At 34.7% G+C, this 18,159-nt stretch overlaps 1 protein-coding gene across 4 annotated transcripts in view; it reads right to left on the bottom strand.

Moving 5' to 3' along the window:
• Positions 1 to 18,159, bottom strand: part of DENND1B (DENN domain containing 1B) — a 161,026-nt gene that overhangs the window by 11,132 nt on the left and 131,735 nt on the right. For all 4 annotated transcript variants that reach the window (XM_030494203.1, XM_030494200.1, XM_030494201.1 and 1 more), the window contains 4 exons: positions 16,438 to 16,478; positions 15,526 to 15,594; positions 13,013 to 13,069; positions 12,108 to 12,218 (listed from right to left, as the gene is read on the bottom strand). In XM_030494203.1, coding sequence (XP_030350063.1) covers positions 12,108 to 12,218; positions 13,013 to 13,069; positions 15,526 to 15,594; positions 16,438 to 16,478 — 278 coding nt within the window. The remainder of the gene's footprint in view (positions 1 to 12,107; positions 12,219 to 13,012; positions 13,070 to 15,525; positions 15,595 to 16,437; positions 16,479 to 18,159) is intronic.

Genomic DNA, 18,159 nt, shown 5'->3' with positions numbered 1-18,159 from the left:
ACCCGCAACAAGCCCCTGACGGGGAAAAAATATGGCCTTAATTTCAGACTACAAGGAGTTTGGAAATCTTGTACTGTGAGGATTTCAGTATGTCACATTATTACAGATGTTGTCAGTGTTCTACATGTACCAGAACCTTCTCTGTAATCCGCCCCACCCATTATTGACAAGAATGTCCCAATGTTCACTCTACAGAATGACACACTTGTTCTTATTCAGCAAGAGAGGATTTAATTAAATCTGCAAGTTTTGGTAACACTTTCAATAGTTTTTTGTCCACAAACAAGATACATGTGGTTCTTAATCTGTTAAACCAAGTAACAGGTGGTAGAAAATGAGATAATTATTAGAGTATTAAAAATTATGAAAAAACCCAAACTAAGATTCCTATCACGCAAAAGTTCTAGGATAGAACACAGAAACACTAGAGTTTCTGTATTAGATGGTTAGATATAAAGAGTTAGATATTTCTAACTCTTTCCCAGTTTTCCGTGTTCTTTGTGCCATTCCCATCAGTGTTGTAATCAATCATATCACCACTTGTAACTAAAGGGACAAGTGTAACCACTCTGTCTTAAAAGATATTGATAATTGGTTATCTTACTGATTACTGACACAACTACAGTCACTGTTCCAGTTTAAAAGTTGCTGCTTTATCTTCACTGGGACAACTAAAAAACTTTGTTTCTGTAGCACTGGTAATTCACTACTTCCGCAAGAAAATTCTGACACAACATTCATTGTAATTAAAGCTTTAATCTTGGAACTGACTCTTGGAAGACAAAACCCTGTCTATGTCTCACTTTCTTGGAATTTGCATCAGAATTAGATGCTGCCACCACATTTACTTCTACTAATGCAAACACAAGATTTTGCAAGAAAGAAGGTTCTTTGAAAATGTTTAGAAATTTCAGAAAACAAAACCAAACTGACACTTGTTCATTTGTAGATGGATTAACTCCGCCAATAGAATAAATCCCACAAGATAACAATCACTGATTTGTCAAAATAATAAATAATATTTCAAAGAGCACAGATGGCAAGTTTCAAAAAAAAAAAAAAAAAATGAAAACAAGGAATAAAAAAAAAAAAGGAAGGTTGTGTCTTTGAGAAACAGGAACTGAATAAAATTAATTAGAATCTGCAAACACCACAGGCATAGCAGTGGCCCCTCAGAGCATTTACAAACAGTATTACACAAGCATGTTAGTGAAAGCAAGAATAACATCATATAAAGGAACACAACAGAGCATGTGCTGATAAACAAAACAAAACCTTCTAGCTCCTGACGGTCAGACTCTCTCTTTGAAAAAATATTTTTGTTACCAATTTAAATGTTTAGAGGTACAAAATTGTACAGGAAGACTTTCAAGAACTAAAACAAATAAAATGGGATTTACATAGAAAGAAAAACAAAAAGCAAAAAGGGGAGGAAAGGAAAATACATGGCTGTAAATAACAACATTCTCCAGCGTTTACAGCTCTGTGAGCTAGCCATGGAGACAACAAGCAACACATGTTTTTAAATAGGTGACTTTCCTCCAGGAGCTGTAATAAAAATGACTGCAAGGGAGGGGGATGTCCAGACTTACTTTGCAAAGAAAGAAAAAGAAAGAAAGAAACTCTTAATAAATTCCAAAAGGAGAACATAAATCTTTTTCAATGCTCCACTAGGCAAAGTGACATAGTATGTGCACCTGCAAAAGCTGTCAAAGTCATTTAAGAAGTCCTTCCGTTACTGACGTACCCTGCTGTTTGCAGTTATTTAAGCTTTTAATTTCTGTCTTTTCTGCATTTTGAAGTGTGTAACCTTTTTTTATACCTTTTTATAATAAAAGGACAGACTTCTCTTTCCTTCCTGATCAGCATTCTAATAACAACCAGACCATTTAAATTTATTACTTCAAGAAATGATATGGCAACACTCCTTTCTTGCTGCTCCAGAACTTTATAAAGACTTAATAGACTGCTGTCATGGTTTTTTCTATAAAATGAAGCAACAAATTTCTTTAAAGCACTCAGTCGGTTTGCTTCTTCCAACTAGTTTTGCTTACATAATAAATGCATTATTTAATGTATCTACTTTATATCAAAACATGAACAGGGATTCAACTATTGCTGTATCAAAATTTTCTCATCTTCAGGCACACTGCACTGCAAGATCCCATCTCTCACCTTGCTCAGAATATGAAAAGAGTTCAACATACATAAACAAACATAAAGACAGGCGCATGTTCGCCACAAGCCACAGTTGAACCATCAAGCCTGTGCATAAAGTACAGCAAAGAACAACTGCAGCTGGCATAAGGCTATATATTCTGTTTGTGTACATCATTTACATCCTCCGGTTTCTGCTCCACTTCGAAAATCTCGTTCTGTAAATGGTCTGCTAACTACACAGTTGTGGTAAATGCTGATCAGTGAAACTAGAAAAAGAAGGTATAAATATGGGTGGAAACAAACAAAGTGAGAAAAACATTCTCTTCTGCTTGCTGGTAGCCTCAAAAAATGTACTACTTTGGAATAAAAATGTAGACAAAATACATGAATGCTAAAGGATTTAAATGTAAGGTGGTTACATTCTTGATTGGGCATGAAAGTCAATCTTTGAAATGTCAGCTTTTTATTTAATGCTAGACCTTTCAGAAGCACAGCTTTCCTGAATGAGTGCTTATTGATCGATACTAAGGCAGGAAGTTTAACAAGGCTGCTGCTGTTAATTGTCCTCAATGTGAGAAACAAATAATCTTTTGATAAATGGCAGCACACGCATAATTTCACATTTACTGGCTACTCAATACATCAACACATATAAAGTTTCAAGAAAAGAAGAATATCTACTATGGTTTAAATCTGTGAAGTACTGTTTCCTCTTTTTAAAAATTTAAAGATTATTTATTCAGTACAAGAAAGCAAAATAAATACAAACCCACTGTTATTTATGATTTAGTATTTTATTTTACCTATTGTTCTCTACAACTCAATCACAGACATAATTATGGCTTCACCTCCAGTAGAGAAGCAAAAGATCTTTCAATCAAACTTTCTAGTTAAGCACAACCTATTGCCTTCCTTTCTGGTTAAAGACTGTGACCTAAAGCAATGGATAATGAAACCACAGGAAAGCACTTCACATTACAGTCCACTGAGTGTAAAAGCTGAGACTGATGGGGTAATAAGGAAAGAAGAGATATGGAAGAGAAGTAGTTTCTAAACTTTCTCTTCTTTAATGCCCTTCTTTTTCTCAGACATGGTACAAAGAAACACAAGTATAAAGTAGTGCTAGGGATACCAATTAGCTACGTGAACACCAGACCAGGAGAGATGCAAGCAATAATTCTAGATTAATTTCTAGAAGCAATCCCTTCAAAGAAATTACTTGTGTGGTTTTAGTCACAGAAAGTAACACAAAGTAATGATGCCTCACAAAAATAACGCTCTGGTACCAGAAAACTTGTCCTGGATATAAATTTAATAGACATTATACAGGATGCCATATTTGCCTTTTTTTTTTTTTAATTATTATTATTATAACAACACAGCACTAATGGATAATTTAAAAACTATTATGTTGAATAAAAAACCCCTTCATCATTCCTAGGACAGAAACGTTCTCTGCTTTAACAGATTCAGACATATAGATGATGTATTTGAAAGAACATGAAGTGGCTGGAAACATCCACAGCTGTATGCCATGAGCGCAGTGTCATCAATTCTGAGAACCTGTTAATTAAAATGATAGGGAAACAGAGAAAAAATGTAGGCCCCCAATGGCAGAAAGAAATCCTTTTCTGTGACAATAAAGAGCCTGCAAGAGCAGGAAATCCACAAAAATCTCTTTAGACACATAGACAACCAGAAATGTGTAGGAAAGAGTACAGGCACAGTACTATGAAATTAGAAGTAAGCTGTACAGCAACAGAGATCTCCACTGACTTCTGTAACGTTAAAGGAAACATTAATGTCCATGCCAAAGTGGGATTTATTGTAAGGAAGGATGATAGATTTTTGAGATATTTAGTCACGGATAGCACATTATTATTTACGTTCCAAATTACTCTGGAGAAAAATTAACAAACTCCAAGTTTCCTACCTTTTATGTATGCTATACACAGATAACATTTGAGAATTTTATAACACTGCTTTTGATTTTTAGGGATTAATCATGCTTCTGCAAACATTTTTTCAGAAATTGTTATGTTTTTCTCCAAAACCCAAACAAACTTCCATTTTCTCTGAAGAATTACAAACTGTTTTCCCTTAGGAAGCCTGCACCGTCTCCTGGCCCTCTGAATCAGATCAAGGCCCCATGCTGCCCACAGTCAGGTATCACCTCCAAATAGCCAGATCTCACTCATTCTCAGTGGCACAGAGGCTATTCTTAGCAAAAAAGGCCATTTTAAGCTGACACACTGTGGCATCATGCCACACATCATTCTAGCTGCAAAGAGTGCATGAGCTGAAGGCAGCCTGGCTTCACTTTAATTGGCAACAAGCGCAAGTGTTAGTCTTTTAAAAAAGGATGCAGAGATTTTCAGTGCCATTTGCAACAATGAAGTGAGCAGCGTTTTTCTAAACAAGTATTCCCTATGGAATTTTTTGTGGATGATTTTAAGAATCAGATCCACCATGCAGAATGTCTAGTTACAATACCTAAGAAAAATATCACTTATTTCCCTTTTTGATGGTTATCAGTGCCCTAAGTTTACTTGATGATTAAAGAGACGGGAAATCACAGAACAGAGAGTTGAGGGGGTCACAGTTGAGAGAGAAGCAAGAAGATAAGGGCGATCGTGCATCAGAAAAGTAAAAGTGATGCATGTCTATACGCACGAAGGCAGAAAATGGAATGTAGTTTTTGACATAACAGAAAAGTCATGAGACCCGGAAGTAACTCAGGTGCACAATGTGTGACTTCAGTGAATTGAACAACTGTAAACCCAGTTCATCTGCCTGGAACATGCCACCTGTTTGATACAATTCTTAAAAAGGTAAACCAGAGACTGCTGGTTAAACTGATCTTTTGATTAAAATGTGTGTCATAACCTTACATTAGCAGAACTATCACATGGTAAAATCACTGCTGGAAGTGCTGTTTGCAGATCACATGTGACTTTTTCAAAGAAAAACTTACCAAAAGCACTGGAGTTAAAATGTATTATGTGGATGTATCCTAAGTACAAAAATCATATACCTCCAGACTTTAAGATTCTCTACACAGTGCTGAGGAACATGGTTGGCACTCAGGTTTGGATGCTATTCACTAATTTCAGATATTTTAAGGCCTAAATTAGACAATAAACAGGAGAGAGGCATCATCAGAATGCAATCTAGATTCTAGGTGGGCTGAGTGCTCTTTGGTCATGCCTCTCTCTCCACTTACTGCAGAAAGAGCCTGGAGTAGCATTCCTGCTAACTTCAGCATTTCAGTATCATCTAAAATTGGGTTGAATCTGGACTTTCCCATTCAGAGACGCCAAGATCCCTGAAGTAATGGCTTTTCCTGATTCTTCTACTTCTCCCTCCTTTTGCTTCCAGTCAAACTTTATTTTTTAATTAAATTTCTTTAATTTTCAGGCCAGAAGGCAAAGGCAACCTGGGATGCAGGTCCCAACCACCTGCTGACGTTTCTTCTGGCTCTCTGCTTTGGCTAGGTGGAGCCAAAACACGACCCATGGAAGACAGAAGATACACAGCATATGAAAGCAGAGCATACCACTCTTACATTAGATGTCAATAAATTCTCCTGTTGAAAAAATTAGTCCAGTTATCTCAATGACATACTAAGGACAGAAAGGTTCATCCAGTTTTGAAGATGCTTTTGAAATAGCTTTTTTTTTTCCTTCTTTCAGATCCTTCAGAAAAAAGAAACCATGGTAGGTTACCCTCAGAAAGGCTGCCTTTCTATTTGTTAAAAAATAAAATAGGTGACAATAACAGGCAGAAACAGCATCTGGAAACTTTTTGCTTGTCTAAATGTCTCTCTCCGCAGAATAAATAAGAGCTAGATGACTTTGCCCTGATAATCCAAGCCTTCCACAAAATGCCCACAGGCTAACAAAAAATTCAAGTGATTTCCTGACCAGCACCCTATCTTGCCTTTTTTTTTTTTTTTTTTTTTTTGTTTTAATTGGAATAATGGTAATTAGTGGAGGGATTTCTCAAATGATGTCTACTGCAAAACTCTAAGAACAGGCAGCCACAAGGTTTACTCTAGTTTATGGGTGCAGAGCAAACAACAAAAGTCTTCTGCAGAGACTTGCAACTGTCCCTCACTTAAAACCGTGGTGAGAAGAGATCAGGCAGAGAAGAGAAGAGCTCATGCTAGTAAACACACTGAATTCAAAACCAAAACCAAGCTTTACAAACTTACACGACATCTTTTTTCTTTAATTGTGTTCACTGACTATATTAGAATCAGTCACACTCACTGTTTAGAGGCTATATCTACTATCGAGGGGGGAGGGAGAAGGTTTGAGCAATCTTGTAATTATACCTGTACTTAGAAGCGTATGTTCGTGAAGATAATATTATGCATGCCACCTGAAAGCATCCTAATGTTTACACTGCATAAAATCCAGATCATCTTTCCATTAAAAAAAAAAAAAAAAAAAAAGGAGAAAGAGAGAGAAAAAAAAGAAAGTAAGTACTGATTAATTTCTAAGAGGCGTTCTGTTGTAAAAAGCAAGGTTTACACAAGGCGAAGGACACGTGTGCCTGTACTACTTCGGAAAGGTATCAGAGCCACGAGAGGGCACTCTCGTAATCTACAATTTCAATTTTTCCTGCCTAGCTTTTTCATTTTTAATTAAAAGGAAATCTGACTGTTTTGCAGAATGAAGAGATCTTACTTGACACACCAAGACAAAAGATTTTTCTCCAAATTAAACGAAGCTAATGTAATCTACAATATTTTTGAATTATAATACATTAAGAAACAGAATTTACTAATAAACCAAAGCTTACTTCAAACCTACATTTTAAAGAAACAAAACATGATTTATATTTAAAACTAGCTCTTGCTGTTTATGACATCTGTCAATTTGTAATATTTTAGCCAGTGAGAGTACCTCCAGCTATATAACCAGTATTATCTGTGGATGCTAGGCATAGATGTGATCTTAAGCACATTATCTGAATCCAAATACAGGTTAAATGCCCTTAATCAGAGTTTTTATGTTTCTGAAATTATCGTGGAGTTGTCTGCAGGTTGGTTTGGTTTTGGGTTTTGTTTTGGGCATTTTTTTTCTTTTTTTCTTTTTTTGTTAAGGGGGTTCAGCCACCTAATACAGAGTATGTATATTCAAGACTGCAGTATCACAAGAATTTCCTCTCCTCTCATCTTCCCAGGAAAAAAGCGTCTTCAGAATATCCCACTCTCACCACCTTTTTCAGGTTAGGAGGGTAATCAGTTACTGGATGCCTTTTGTAGCTAATAATTATGTCATTCATTTTACTGGCCATTGTAGGGGTATTGATAAATGGGGCACTCCTGAAGGTAAGGTTATTCTGAACACATCTTCCTGCTTGACACTTGCTATCTTTGTTGAACAGAAGCCAAGTATACCTACTGCAAGCTGAATTATATGTTGTCTAGTTACCAGGATACACTTCAGTAAAAGTTTAAGAAGAGCTGCATTTGCAATAAGCTTTCAAAAAAAGAATAAATATGGTAATTCTCTTCTGTTTGAAAATACCGAGAAAAAGGTTTAGTCTAACTTGGCTTTAATTTCCTTATGCAAAAGTGTTTCTAAAACATTCTTAGGCACTGTATTTAGATCCTGCGTAGTCATGGGAATTAGCTCACTTGGTTTCTTCTATATACAAACATTTAAAGCAGTGCTGACACATAGGGATTCCTGCTAAGTCCACACTTCGAATCCAAATGCCTGTTTCCATTCCAGCTGCAAGGTAGTGCATGCCTAAAGGTACAGGTATTACATGTATTTCCTTAGAGACAAGGGGGCATTGCTAACTTAGTAATTATAAACTGAACTGGTAGTTCTTATTTGGTATTCTGCAAATCTTGAAGAATGTTTCGTTAGCCACTGAATATGCTAGGACTATTGACATCCTGTAATTCTCCATTTTTTATAAACTACTCTATCACCTGATATAACAGTAAAATTACGAAGATCATATTCATGAAATTAAACAGATCCTCCTGGAATTCTATCCAGGCCTATAATAAACATGCTCATTTTTTAATAATATATTAATTTGGAACAATTTTATAGAGCTCTCACTACATCTAGGCCCCTGTCTACCGAGAAATCTGAATTACCTGGGAGCTTATAATGAAATAGAATTAAAATAGATTAGGCAAAAACTGAATGTGCAGTAGTCTAATACATGCACTGCCGTACCCTCCTCATCAATAGTTAAATGAACTCAGCAATATCGTTGGCAAGATACCGCAAGCAGAGCTGAAGCAAGCTCATGCTTTCATTAATTTTTATTTAAAAAAATTTAGCTGCTAATTCCTTATATCTTCTACATACCTAATTAATGTAGGAGAGATGTATTATTAGATCTAGGCATGAAACAGTTAACAGCAGTGCACATGCCAAGGTTTTAATAAGGCTTAACAATATAAAGCTTCAGTCCTCCACTTTCACTAGATTTTGTGTTGTGGTTTTCCCTTGCTTAGGGCAATCCATCTGTTAATGTTGACTTGCAATATAGTTAAGCTCGCACCCATATAAAAAGCCTAGAACAGCTAACCTAAGCAAGAGTAAGCTCAAATGAATATTACGGAGATAGAACAATTCATCTTAGGCAAAGATTAATTGTGTGTGTGCACATGCGCAGGCACACAGGCACGTATGATGGCACTCCTGTTACTTCTTCTTTTTTTAGGAAAGACTTTCGAAATGAAAATTATAGGAGGGCAAGTTGATCACTACAGTTTGCAGTAACACAATTATTTATCCCCTGATTAGGCCTTGACAGCTATTTTACATGCTATAAATTGTTCTGATTTACTGTTAATTTTTTCAAAGTCTATTGCCAATCTGGAAAAAAAAAAAAATACAATAAACCCACTATGACAGCAGTGATAAAGCTTAGTAAATATTCATTGTAAAAAATGGCTCTGCACTGTGACCAGTGCTGGTATTCTCCCTGGGCCAAACTGGCCTTGTTTTCAATAAAAACAGAGAAGTATCCTTTCCCTTGAGCCCTGTTAGGCTGAGGCTGCAGTTGGAACTGTCATCTTCACACAAAAGCAAAGGGGTTGGGTTTTACAAACGCAAAGCCTAATTGGGAGATCTTCATGGCTGTACCCTTGACATTTATTAAAGCCTCATCAACAAAACAGGAAATAACCGTACTAATTAGCAGACCCACATATAAACCACTATTTGTTGGAGTAATAGCAAATTCACTTCCTATTGTAAAGGAAACATCCTCCCAGATCCCAAAATCCTGTTACGAATCAATTATTAAAATGATCTTATACAGTGAAGCAAAATTTCATATCATATATAATGTTTTGAAGTAAATGTTTTACAGCATCTCAGGTAACTATTAGTATTTATGGTTAATTGTCTCTAAGTGGAGAATGAAAACCTTAATGTGTGCATATAACATGACAAAATATCATACCAAATTCTTTATATTTACAAGTTTCTAAATGTTTCAGTATGGAAGAGAATAGCAATAAAGCGCAGAGGTGGCCCTTATTTGGAAGCAAGATGACCATTAAAAGCAATCTCTTTTGTTTTTGTTTATATTTTGGAGGTAAATTCAAGTACACTGACATTGCAATTTAATATCTCATCCTTACACTAAATATATGTCAAAATGCACAAACTGCACATTAGTACTATCCTTATACTGCTATTGACACTCATAGGTATAATTTTAGAAATTTAGGTAGAGAGGTTCATTTGCAGGATAAAGAGTTACAGAAAAAAGGATTAAACCTTATAACAGCAGCCACCTGTGAAATTCACTTCTAAATGGCAGATTCAGTACTAGATCAAACATAGTCCCTCTCATACACATGCACTTGTGAATACAAATACATATTTTTATTTGGACATCAAGTTTAATATCACCACTTATTTCATAAAGAACTTGCATTTATGTTACCTTATTCAAATACTTTACAAGAACAAAAAAAAAACCCCAAGAGCAGCAACAGTAGACTTTCTTTTTAGAAACATTTTGGTTTCTTTGCTTTTGGGAAGGAGGAAAAAGTGGGAATAGCATGAGTGAGAGGTATAGGAGACTATGTGAGAGCAGAATTCTTGGGGAGTGATCACCATTTGCTCCTTCCTGCTCAGTGGGCTCATGTGACATTTGGGACAAGGGCTGGGGAGAACACACAGGACCTTCAGCAAGGCAAAATTGCAAGGCTATTAGTTACTTTGTTAGTAAATAAACCCTATATACGAATACACGTACATAAACATGCATGTGTATATGTATATATGAAAACAAAACTATGCACTGATATGCACTCCTTCTGTCTTGTTTTCAAAACCAAAAGATGACTGGTAGAAACAGCAACAATGATATTAAAGGATTTAGCCATATACAGCTGTATAAACACAAAACCACCCAGAAGTTAAATTGTTATGTCCAAAAACAGGCCTTCAAAAGAAATGTTTACTTGTACCAAGGTAAATTATACTCCTTCACATCCCTGGACTCCTGTACCCAACAGTATGCAGCACTACCGTATCAATAAGTTACTGTAGATTTCATTAATAAAGCAGACTCTAAAAATTCACCGACTACAAGGGTACGTTTGTGTTATATATTTACACAGATACATACAATTGTAGGCTCAGCTACACTAATCTCTGAATGTTGGTTTATAATTCATTAAAAGCTTTTTAGTATATCACACAATCAAATTATTTGGGTGGGGGGAAGTTGCTATGCATTAAGAAGACAGTTACCTATTTGCGACAAATATTTTAAGAACTATTCATGTTATTAGCATTAGAGCTCTGTACTCATACATTTAGATTTGTATATCTTCTCTTCTGACACTCAGTGAAGAAAATCTACTGTACACAAGTTCTCAAAAGAATTCTAGCACCACAGCTCCCGTACATAAAAGTATACTGAGGGCACATAGTTTAAATCACAAAAACATGTACAACGTGAAGCCTAGCTAAATAATCAAAGCAGAAAGCCTAGTCTTTGTATTATAAGTAATCCTACTAAAAATAGTGACCTAATACTAATGTACAATTTTAATATAATTTATCAATAATCTGCAATTGTATCTTCAATTTTCACACTTGTTATGGATAAAAACTAATTAAAAAACAAATTGATTAAATAGACAATTCAGATTTTTATCATTGCAATATCTCAAGTATAAAACAAAATGTTAGATCAGCTGGACTGAATTTCTATACTTAATTCTCATATGAGGAAGATACATGCATTAAAAATCCATATATAAACATTCGTTACATGTATTAAAAACATGCAATAACAATACAAAATATACACCTACACATTAAAATATGTACATATGCAGGCATTTATTCCCAGAAAAATGTGTTACAAAAAATTATTTTACGAAATAAAACTGTCAACATGAATCCAAAGACATGAAAACACTTGCCAAAGTTGAGACACTACACCTGTTACTTCAAATCATGACTAGAAAGGATTACAGAACAAAAGGACAAGATTGGCACCGAATTATCTAGCTGACTTATTAATAAAATAATAAATCTTAACTATCTGAGTAAGGTTAAAGGCCATATGACTGCCAAATCAATTTATTATAAATACAAAACTAATGTGCCTCACTATAAGAACCTAAAAAAGATAGTCTAACACAGATCTGTGAATAGACCAGAATGCATTTGCTGTAAGAAGCTTTTATCAAAAACAGTATTTAAGAATTAAATCTCTTACAAATCTCCGGGGGTTTCCCCTCTCAACAGGGATAAAATACGAATAGCATTTTTCCTCCATTCAGCAGTACAGGAGTATTTCTATAAACTCTTTTAATCACACTATCCAAACGGAGACAGTAAAATAATCTTAAACAGATTCACTGATGAATTACTATTAAGTGGCAAAAATCTTCCTCATGTGTATGTGGATAAGAACAGGAGTTTCAGGTGTCTTACCTGTGCCAGTCTTCTTTTTTCGGAGTTTGCTCTTTTCTCACAATGCAATGTGTAGATGGGAGCAGTCCGTACTGCACCAGCACTGCAAGATCCATATTCTTCCTCACTCTCCTACGCAACAAAAGAGCTTTAAATTCCTTTATTTATAATCATTATCTGCAAAGTACCCTCCATATTATGCATGCAGAATGCATCCAAAATTATCTTGCCACAATCTATTACTGTCATGAAAATACCATCTGTAGTAAGAAAATCAAATTTAGCTTTTCAAGAAGCTGAATTATCAACACTGTCATTTAAAAGATGAATTGTTCAAATGTCTAGGAAATATTTTTGAAAGTTTTCTTAAAATAGCTTAAAATATATCTAAAAACCAGATCGTTCTCCTTACAGAAAAATCCTATGTGGAAACAAAATTTTCAATAGGAAAAGCAGCTGCAAAATGCCTAAAAAACATCTTTTCTGACATTTTTGCAAAATGAAATTATTCCTTCATTTTTAAACACTGCCATTGTTCACATATCTTATGGAACCAGAAGAACAACTACACCTTCCGAAATACACTGCACTCCAAGATGCTCCCATCTCAAATTCTCAGCTTGAAGCAAAGGCTTCAATTGTGATATCAAAGCAATCAACTTTATGAAAACATACATCCTGTTAATGTATCTTTGAAGACCTCTGTTGTTCTATGATAAAATATGCAAACAATAAAGAGATTATTCAGTGGATGCATAGAATGACAGATAGTTGCCAGAGGGCTCGTTATGAAAAATGTATTGTTGAACAAAGGGCTAAGCATATTTCAAAAGTCATTAAAAACACAAATCTCATGCGATTTGTAAAGTATAAGCTTCAAACTGATACAGGAATCAATGTGAGAAAGTAAAAAGTGTACTACGTACCTTGTGTTTTAACTTACTCTTCACTTCTTTTATTCCTTGCCTTGCCTGATATTTTGCCTAGAAAAATAAAAGGACTTAAGCAGCTCTGCAAGATGCTGGCTGTAGTCATGGAAGATGCTTTATAATGCCAGACTTTCACTTTTTTTTTAAACAATACCTGGTGATATAAAGAAGGGCAATAACCTTTAACACAAATTTCATACATGTATTGTCAGTATATTTTTTATATTTATGCCTTGCCTCTATATTTAAGGTGGGGTTTTTTTCAGTACATGCACCCCAATGCTGTGAAAACATACATACTCAAAAATTCTCCAATATTACTAAGGGCAGGCTAAAAATGTTCATGTACTCCTTGATTTGAAATTGTTCTTTATATTTAAAAGGGTATCTAGCAGCAAGGCATGCTGGAAAAGTGTTAAGATTTTTAAGATGACTGCTACAGTGTTCCAGCCTGGCAACTTGCAGGGCAACATCAATCTTAAGAGAACTGAAGTGATTTCTTATGCAGATGGAGATTTTGCCCAGTGTTGCTGAACAGTGTAGTGCTGCTATTTAGGGGAGAATTCTGTGTGTATTAAAATAGGCAGCCAAGGATCACTGTTGCATAGAAAACAGCCAAGAATAGAGAAATGAATTATCAATACAGAATATTGTGTACGTACATTAAAAAACATGAAAAAAAAAAAGATGGTGAAGGAGTGGGAAAAAAAGAAGAAAAAGGGAGGTGGGGTGGGGCACAGCACCAAAACCCCTAACCCTAGTAGAAGAAAAAGGTATCTTTGTTATATGAATACAGAAAAAAATTACAAAAGTTTTCAAGGTTGTCTTGAAAATAAGACTTTAAAAAACATATTTAAGGGCATAAATATGTGGAAACCACCTATTTTTCCCGCGTGTTTCTATACATGGAATTTCAGAAAAGGAAAATCTTTTTCTCGAATCAAGAGGTCAGAGAGTCTTTTTGATCCTTAAATCATACATCTATAAGCTCAATAACAGCACAACGGGGTGCCATGTAGCAGATGCTAACCTGAGAGACACTTAAAACTTTCCAGAACATGCTCACAGCATTTGAATGAATTTTGGAGTGTTTTGTTCTAACTGAGGAATGGTACCAAGCACATTACTCAAGGCTACCAATCAGTTATGTAGCAATTAAGAAATGCCTATTTCATTTCACTAGTAGAAGGCACCATAAAGGGCAACAGCATAAGAACTTAAATGGAGTATAAATTTGAATACCTTATATACACAGATCCTCACAAAATCTACCAATGTTTCCTGGCATACACAAAAGTTCACTTTGAAGAACCTTTATTATCAAGGACATAATTATCAAAACTGAAGGCTGGGAGAAGACCATATAACCACAGTCTAAGCTAGTACAAACTGAAAAAGAATACTTTGCAGATAACCTGTTACTGAATCATTTTTTAAATTATAAATGAGTCCATGAATACAAAGCATATTTCATTTATTTACCTGCTTTTCTCCACGACTGCTGTGTTTTTCAACTGATGTAAAATTAAAAATTCTGTTTGAAAACTTAAAATACACTTGCTTAGACTGATCTACTGATTTATTCAGGACTACTTATTATGCATCCAACTAGTGAAACATTTGGAAAAGCAAAAAGGAAGCCAAAAGTCTTTTCCCATATACTAAAAATGCAACCTTAAAATACTTCTCACTTCATTTGACACTACTGCTGTTTTCCCATACCGCATAATACCATACAATTTCACATGCTTTATTGGTTAGACAGTCTTTGAAAACAAGATCTTTTAAGCTCAAAAGTATAAGCATTAAATCCAGTTAAAAATGAGTATGCTAGTATAATCTTTAAAAGAGCAGATGATAGAAGAGTCTTGCTGTACATATTACTGATGCTTTACAACATCTTTTCAATAGTGCAGCACTTAGTGCCAAAGTGAAATTGCATCTGTGTAAGGCAGGACTCCATTTTTCCAGCAGGAACTATACCTCTTCTGAACAGAGATCTCTACATCATGTTAACACTATAGACTAAGTAACCATATACGATAACACTATATTTATATTCCATATAAATGTAACATTTGCAAAACGTTTTACACTCATGTTAATGCCTGTGCTGTGTTACAGGACTTTAGTGTAAATGAGAATTTCTATTTTCAGAGTCCATATTTCAATCGTGTTGTCACCAGGTTAGGAAGAGTTTACAGCTGTGTATCAAATATCTAAATGATATTCAAATAAGCTTCTAGCATATATTATAATTGAAACAAAAACAGCACACTGATGCTTTGAAAATCTCTATTGTTGCATACAATCTATCTGAGAGACTGAATCAACTCTAAATCCTAGTGCTATATGAGAAAATAAATGAAGCTAAAACTTTCTACATGCTGAAGTGTTTTTCTGCAATACATTTATAAAATGCTAAGGTTTTTAACTATTCAGGAAGAATGAAGGGTTGTAGGAATTTGCAGTATTTTTGTGTATTATCTATTTGAAATAGATGATCTTACGAATTTATATGCTGTTTTCACAGCCGGAGTGGCTTTGGTCATTGCTGTGTTGATTAGTGCACCGCCTTTCTGAAAGACACAAAAGATGTATTTCAGTAACATTTTAACGTAAGTCAACCTTAAGACAACAGCAGCGAAAAATAAACAATGTACTTTAAAGAAAAAAAATCTTCTTTTTAAATCAGTAAGAATAACCACAGCTGTGTTTGCTCCCCAACCTGCTGTCTGCAGCTACACAAGGGTTACAGTACATCATTATTACAGCTGACACATTTATCAATGCATTCTAACAGAATGATGTATTTTCATTCTTCATTCATTGTTACTATTTCGAAATCAATTCAGAAGTTATGGCTATTTTTCATGCTTTCCTACCATATTTATTAGGCAACTTAAAAATACTTTGACCTGACAGAAAGAACTATCTCATTTAATCACACAAGAATTCTCTTAATCTAAAATAATATATTTTAGTAATCCTGCAGAATAACAAGGTTATACCAAGGGTTTTCTGCTAGCCAAACTGCACAAATCCATTTCAACAAAACTGCTATTTACTAAAAGTGATAAACTCTGTATCAAATTCTACCGTCACACCTAATTCACAGTTATGGAATGCAACATGATACAGAAAGCAGTGAAATCCCTGACTATACAGACTGAAAAACCTTGTGGGTTTTGGCATTTGTTTTATGTATGGGGTGGTTTGTTTCTTTAAAAAAAAAAAAAAAAAAAAACCACCCTTCAAAAAATGGAAAAAAGATTGCAGAAATCATATGCATGGTATTTATTATAGAATGCACTTATATTTCCTTGCAAATGAACAAACTTTTACAATTACAAATGTGTACGTAAAAGTATAAAGATTTAAAGAACAGGATGGCCAGTCTAATTACTTAACCGAGCTTATACCTTCACTGTATGCATCCACTGCTGATAAGATCTTGAATTGCCTGAAATAGAAATGTAAAATATAACACAATTAAACGTACATTCAAAATTTTAAATGTTTCAAGCCTCCTCACAATCTGCATAAAAAATTCCCTTAGAGGATTATTCATTAATTTCATTCTTTTCAGATAGACAAGGAATGTAAAGATAAGAATGCATACAACAAGAAAAAACCCTAGGTATTTTTTATTTTATGTTTTCAATTTTTTTTTGCCAAACAGAGTTTTTAATTTCAATTGAGGTAGAAAGATAAATTACAACTATAATAAATATAGCGTACTGCTAAAACGTCTAAAAAGAAAAGCACGTCTCCAATGAAAGAACAATATATAATGAACTGAATTCAAGCATAATGATCCCGCTGGGCAAACTTTCAAGTACAAAAATTACATGGACTGCAGATGGTACCATTCCAAGGAAAAAGAAGGAGAGAAAAGTCCGAGGATTATGGCACAACCATATACTCCTGTGCAAGAAAAAGTCCTTTTAAATTATTATCTACTTTCTTTCACAAAGGAAAATTTTTAAAAGGCAGGTGAGAGCTACCGGCTTTTGTAGGACTACTGAGGACTACAGTGCCAATAAGCTGGCCATGAAGGGTTAAATTCTACCAAGCACTTGATGAAGAAATCAATGCTATTTCCTGTTGAACACCAAAGATAGGGTCCCTGATCCCTGAAAGCTTTAGAATACATCATTCACCTGAATACTCCAGTACTGGAAGCATTTTCTAAGCATTCTCCTAGAAAGGAGAGCGCCTCATAATATGATGCTCCTATCTCCAGTAAGAACATCAAAGTACAACCTAAAGCAAACATGACTCATTTTTTACGTCTTCAGTCTGGCTTCCCTGGAACCACCATAGAAGGTAGTACACAAATAACATGTAACAAGGTGACACTTAACCACTGCTAGTGCATTAATGAAATTTCAATGAATCATAAGTACTTTCTCTAACATGACATTTTATAACTTCAAATTCTTATAAACAATTTTCCTACAGCATCTGGCTTGCGATGTCCTTAACAGTGACTTTTTCCACATCTGAGCTTTCTCTGTCACAGCTTATGACTAAAGCAATTACTAGAGTCAGTAGATGAGTTCAGAGAAAATCAGCAAGTTGAACTGTCTTCTAGTTGTGTAGAAAGACTTCAGGGAAGGCAATGAAGAAAATGGATAAATACTCATCTACAGAAAAGGCCACATTAACACTGTATACCCCCAGCTAGAGTTGAACCTCCCGAAACTCTAGCAAGAAAATGCTGACTCCTTGGAATGAATTATTATTAAGAGAGGTTCAAAGGTTTTCAGTTTTCCTTATGCTATCACCATTCACATTAGAGCAGCTACTAAAATCCATGTGATTACAAATTAATTAACGGATATATTCTACTAAAAATACAAGTGCTAAGCCAATCATCACTATATTCTTGTATTGAAAGTTACATAAAACTCTTGAGAACTAATACTTCTGTTACATGTATAGTTCTGTGGAAGATAAAATTTTAAGTGAGAACTGTAATGAAGAAGGCTGACAAATTTCTTTTCATATTCTTTTTGAAAACTTTACTGGGGAAAAAATGATCATAAAAACTAATTAAATCTATGTTTATTCTCCAATTTCCAGTTTAATTTTCTGTGCTGTTTTAGTTATGCTCACATATGTGGAAAAAAACAAATTAA

This window comes from Strigops habroptila, chromosome 8 (assembly GCF_004027225.2).
Source record: "Strigops habroptila isolate Jane chromosome 8, bStrHab1.2.pri, whole genome shotgun sequence".
Lineage (NCBI taxonomy): Eukaryota > Metazoa > Chordata > Aves > Psittaciformes > Psittacidae > Strigops > Strigops habroptila.
Note: the sequence above shows the minus strand (reverse complement) of the source record. Positions and strands in the feature narration are given on the sequence as shown.